We start from the raw sequence: 6,003 nt of genomic DNA, 5'->3' as shown, positions 1-6,003 counted from the left end.
GATCACAAATGCAGACATGGTTTTATGTTTACACGGCGCGATGCATCGCAACGCTTAAAAAGACAATATAAGTCATTATAATCCGTAATTATGTCCCCATTGGATGCTACAAATGCCTCGTTTATAATGGGTTTTCATGTTTTCGTCTCGTCGCTTCGGCCGGGACAAGGCATCACAATATGGTAAAGGGCATAAAATTTCTGTCACACGCTTGAGGTATTCGGCCAATCACAACACACTGGATAGCTGGCCAATCAGAGCACACCTCACTTTTCAGACCGATGAGCTTTGCATTTCAGAAAGGCGGGGCATACAGGAGAAACAATAATGTACAGTATGTGGAAAATAATGTGTTTTTTAACCTTAAACCGCATAAACACATTTCATTACACCAAATACACAAAATAATGTTCTTTTTAGCAACATCATATGACCCCTTTAACATCCTTTACAATATTCCTTTCACTAGTTTGTTAGTGACATTATCCTCCAGGACAAGTAAAGTAAAGTAAAATAAAATTATGTTTCATAAAATAAGTCAAAAAAGTAATGTTTAATCTGTGCTCATTATAATAAGCATTATGTACAAAACAATAGAAGTCTATAGTATGTCTTTATTTAGAAAGTACATTTGTACAACATGTGGTTGTGTTGTGTGTGTGTGTGTGTGTAAGAGGATTTACCATCTGAGCTCGTAAATACATCTGTGCTTGGCTGGCGGTGAGTGTGGGTGTGGAGGAGTTTCCCAGCAGCACGGCCTGTTGGGAAATGCAGACTGGAACGGAGCTCCCGCTCTGGGCTCGACTAATCAAATGAGCTGCCGCAGGGGATGTGGCAAGGTTTATCTGTTTCAACAAGAAAAAATCTTAAAACATATGCTTTTTACTTTCTGAAATCTATGTAGTCAAAATAATTCATCATAATCTTGACCAAAACATTACAATTATCACAATCAGCCAAAAATGAAGGAACCTCCCAGGTAAAAAAGCGGTTGCCTGTAAGTAATGCCCACTACCATTTTTTCTGTAGCACTGGAGACTTGTTGAGTGAGATATCAATGTCAGATTTAATAATACTTACAGTGGTTTGGGAGGCCACAGTCTGCTGGGATGTAGTGCCATGCTGACTACAGCTTTGTCTTCCTGCCACTATACTAGCCTATGGGGAATGAATGAATGCCAGAGAAAGAGAGAGAGATGGTAAAAGAAGGAAAGACACAGAGACAGGTCACAAGTCAAACCCAGCACTCATTAATCAATAACAACAGCACCGGAGCAAGAGAGAAGGGAAGAGAGAGCGAGAGAGAGGCAGGAAACAGATCCCTCATTCCCACAGCAGAGTGTGAACAGCCTGCTACTCAACTCTACAACCCCACAATATATTCAACCATACTTTACTCCCCAAAAGGGATTTCCATTTTGTGAACCAAAATATTTTTAATCTCTAAAAATATTTTTAAAAGGTTTAAGTTTATGTTGTTAATAAAACAATGATAACTTAAGTATGTTTTACCAGACATTACTATGCAAGTCTTTCCACTTCAACAGTTTTTGTTTAATTCAATGTTTTACTTGCCATTTCTTTGTTATTATTTATGAAATATACTAGCAATTTCTGAGTCAAAATTGTCTCACCACCATTTTTTTAGTGTAGGTTTTAAAGGATTGGTTCACTTCCAGAATAAAAATTTCATGATAATTTACTCACCTCCATGTCATCCAAGATGTTCATGTCTTTCTTTCTTCAGTGGAAAAGAAATTAAAGTTTTTGAGGAAAACATTCCAGGATTTTTCTCCATATAATTGACTTCAATGGGTTGAAGGTCCAAATTGCAGTTTCAGTGCAGCTTCAAGGGCTCTACAACGAAAACGATCGCCCGTTTTCTTAAAAATAAATAAATAAATAAATATATATTTTTTGTTTAACCACAAATGCTCGTCTTGCACTAGCTCAACTTCACGCATTACGTAGTCACGTAGACCTTTTGGAAAGGTCACGCGTGACATAGGAGAAAGTACCGACCCAGTGTTTACAAAGCGAACGTGCAAAGAAAGTCAAATGCCCTTTACAAAACAAGGTAAAACAACGATGTCGGACGATTTCAAAGTCGGAGGACAAAATGACATGGAGTTTTTCGCCCTACCCTACCTTTCTGAACCGGAGTACACAGACGCAGAGCTAACCGCGCGTGACCTTTCCGTGATTACATAAATGCGTGAAGTCGCAGACGCGCATCGCCGAGCTAGTGCAAGACGTGCATTTGTGGTTACAAGTATATAAATTTGTATTTTTTTTTTTAGAAAATGACCAATCGTTTCGTGTAGCTGCACTGAAACTGCAATTTGGACCTTCAACCCATTGGTTCCCATTGAAGTCCATTTTATGGGGAATAATCTTGGAATGTTTTCCTCAAAAACCTTGATTTCTTTGTGACTGAAAAAAGAAAGACATAAACATCTTGGATGACATGGTGGTGAGTAAATTAAAAAAGGACATTTTTATTCTGGAAGTGAACTAATCCTTTAAGCCAATTTTAATATTTAGCAGTGCAGTTTCATGTGTCCATCAGATATTGAAAACATAAACATTTTTTAAAAAGAAAATTAATTGAATATAGGTGTGTTTTAAATCATTTCACTAGTTTTGGTTTGAGTGAATAGCTATTGCCATTTTTACCATGTGCACTTCTAACTAACTAACTAACTAACACAAATAACTGGCAATTTATTAAGAAATATTAAATATATTTTTTCCCATTTCTTTAATCAAAATGTTTTAAACAAAACATGCTTTCTTTGAAATATTGTTCAGATTGGTAATACTTTTTATACTCCAGCGTTCTCAATCTCACTTTTCATCCTTGTGCAATATTCCTTTAACTAGTTTCTTAATGACATCATCATCAGGAAGTCACATTATTTTGGTGTGAAAATAAAAGCACAAACCTCAATACTGGCAAAGGATTTGATGAATTCTGAGATGTTTTGTTGTAATAATTGGTTTGTGTCTCAAACATTTAATGAAATGTGTATGATATTAGCAATGGCTTAGCTGACTTTAGCGCTTTATTTCCACCTGTTAATTTAATTCACAGCAATAGCCACTGAACAAACAATACAAACTTGACCATGCTGGCCAGAAATATAAATCAAATTGTTCCTTAGGTGTTAAGAAATGCTTGTTCCCTTTGGTTTTCTCAAATATCCACAGGATGTGGCTCTGCCAGAGCAGATTTTTGTTAAATGTTGCAAAACATGCCTCTGGGCATCGCAAAGAATCCCACATCAATACTTGTCAAAAGAGATGAATGACCCTGTACATGAGTTACCGACTGCACAATTCATAAAGAGCCCTGAGTGATTCTCGTTAGACCTTATCTGCTTTTATCATCACACAATATTGTATTTTAACCACTACCTCACTATTTTCACATACAGAAAAGCACTACCTGATTAAGAGCATGCGTGTGCATGCACATTTCTTCTGTTTCATTAGCATGTTGAGAGATCACTGAACAAACTATTTCTTTCATCTTTCCGAATGAAACACTATTTAAGGAGAGACAAACAAGAAAAATCTTGTCTGAGCTGATCAAATATTAGAACAAGAATCAGTTTGTTAGATCAGATAATAATTTTTTAGTAAATATAAAGTACCAGCATGCATTACGCATTGCCAGTAAGCTTGAGCAAGCATTTAACAGATGCATATGTTGATGTATGGGGTCCAAAAGTCTGATTCCAAATCTAATTTAAATCTGAAAATATGTATGAAAAAGAAACTTTATGGCCTAAAATGATTAAGTAACATTTACGACACAGCACTATTTCTATTCACCATTTCTATAGTTCTATTTTCTTTAATCAAATTTGTGACATGAATTTATTGTACAGATGGTCAGATGTTCTTCTATTGAAGCTCAAGATGCTGTGTGCATCATGCTGGAGAACATGATCATCAGGATTTACACAAACGTGAGGAGTTCTTGCAGCTCAAGTGCAGCCTAAAGCAAATCATTTTAATGGCTTTTGCATTCTACTGTATATGTCTATGACGTGTGTGCCCACCTGCTGCACAGCAGCCAGGCTCAGGTGCTGTTGCTGTAGTGCTGCAGTCTGTAGCATGAGGTGTTGTTGTTGAGCTGCATACATCTGCTGTAGATACTGAGCTGCCGCTGTGCTGGGCTGCCTGTTCAAGGCCTGCTGGATGACCTGAGTAAGATGAGATGGGATAGGATTACTAAATGAACATATTATTCTCCTAGTCTACTAAGTCCTTTAGGGCATATATTATTCATGGTGTATTTCACCCCACAGAGGTGTAAAGCAAAACATTTTGTGTTGTATAATGTATAACCAACCAGCACATAACATTCCATGCAGAAAGAAGACCAGAGCGATTCCTTTGTAAACACATAGGGTTGCTGGGTGCACTGATATGGCATGTGGGGTCACTGCCATCCATCACAGCAGCCTGACAGCATGACTACATTCCCTTCATAGCTATAGTATCCCACCTAACATGATCTGTACACACTGTCCTCAGGGCAATCACTGGACTGTCAACCACTAATAATATACAGTATATTAATATATTATTATAATATAACCACTGCTTTTAAAAGCTATCACTCATGGTTAAGTTATTTGCATTTGCTAATCATTTGGATAAAAGCATCTGATAGTTTTAGCATTAAAATAGCTTCTGACTTTTAGCATTAGTTTATGCAATGTGAACTAACATGAACAATTGTTTTTCTATTAACTAACATAAACAAAGATTAATAAATGCTGAAAAATATATTGCTCGCTGTTAGTTCACGTTAGCTAATGCATTGTTAACAAGTGAGACCTTATTGTAAAGTGTTACTGTAATAATTATATTACTTTTTATACAGTAAAACTATTAATACTATATATACCTATTTTGATTTCTGCAATGTAGTCAAAGGGAGGAGTTTAATTTGACAGACCTCTTACTGAGGAAATAAGCACTAAAATGCAGAAAGAATTGATTGTCCTTATATCAGATTAGGGATAGATATCCCTAAAACAAATCTACAAAAGAAAGTGATCAAAAAGTTCACATTCTTATTAAGAAACAAGATCTCACAGTCTCTTATATAATATGTTTAACAATGTACATACTGCCCAAATAAAACCGATTTTACCCTGTGAAGGACCAAATGTTGAGCTCTCTTGAATAAATCCAGCTGGATCCTTACTGACTGTGCTCAGTGTTACCAAACTACCATTCAAATTCAGCTGACATCAGAGATCCTGTTCTGTGCAGCCAATCACTGGTGGTCAGCTGTTGACTCACTCTGATTCATAGAGAACTTCTGGACGATCATTCGGGATAGTTAAGGATCTATTATATGGCAATAAAACTTATATTTATTTTAAAATACTGTGTTACTAAATAAACAACACTAAATGCACGTGACTAAAAAAAAGATCACCACATTAATGATGAATGAGACCCTCATACTGATTAATTTTAGAAGTACTTGCTGCACATGGCCTGTAGATAGAGCCAGAGGATAATGTAAATATATGGGGCACAGTGAAGGACTTGCAATTGACTGTGGCTATTTATTTCTCTACCTGAACGGTCTGTCTGTCTGTGATTCCTCCATAGACTGATATCTGAGGCATAGCCTGCTGTCTGCTGGAGGAATTTGTTGTAGTGTTGCTGCCGGTGGTGTCACTGGCACTGGAGGCCACGCTGCCCTGCTCCTTCTCCATGGGGGGCCTTCGCCTGCCTGTGTCCGATCCACGGTTACTGTCGATCCTTTACACTCCCCTCCAGCTGAGAAAGACAGAGCAGCAACATGTCCATCATTGAAAGTCTTTCTTTACATTGCTGACAGTGAGTACATGTCATTAGGTGCGTCCCAAATCATGTACTTATGCATTATTCTATGACATTTTGTAGTATAAACAGTGCGAGTAGTGTGTTCATACTGAAAATTCCAAAAAGAAAAAGTGCACTTTAAATACC

At 37.0% G+C, this 6,003-nt stretch overlaps 1 protein-coding gene across 2 annotated transcripts in view; it reads right to left on the bottom strand.

Moving 5' to 3' along the window:
- LOC107593370 (polyhomeotic-like protein 2) overlaps positions 1-6,003 on the bottom strand; it is a 50,986-nt gene that overhangs the window by 22,288 nt on the left and 22,695 nt on the right. For both annotated transcript variants that reach the window (XM_016283058.1, XM_016283059.1), the window contains exons 2-5: positions 5,607-5,811; positions 4,068-4,211; positions 1,081-1,158; positions 684-845 (exon numbers count right to left, since the gene is read on the bottom strand). In XM_016283058.1, the coding sequence (XP_016138544.1) occupies positions 684-845; positions 1,081-1,158; positions 4,068-4,211; positions 5,607-5,747 (525 nt within the window). In that variant the 5' untranslated portion in view covers positions 5,748-5,811. The remainder of the gene's footprint in view (positions 1-683; positions 846-1,080; positions 1,159-4,067; positions 4,212-5,606; positions 5,812-6,003) is intronic.

Source organism: Sinocyclocheilus grahami, unplaced genomic scaffold, assembly GCF_001515645.1.
Source record: "Sinocyclocheilus grahami isolate Dianchi unplaced genomic scaffold, SAMN03320097.WGS_v1.1 scaffold170.1, whole genome shotgun sequence".
In the NCBI taxonomy this organism is placed as follows: Eukaryota; Metazoa; Chordata; class Actinopteri; order Cypriniformes; family Cyprinidae; genus Sinocyclocheilus; species Sinocyclocheilus grahami.
This window is presented reverse-complemented; position numbering and strand designations above follow the sequence as displayed.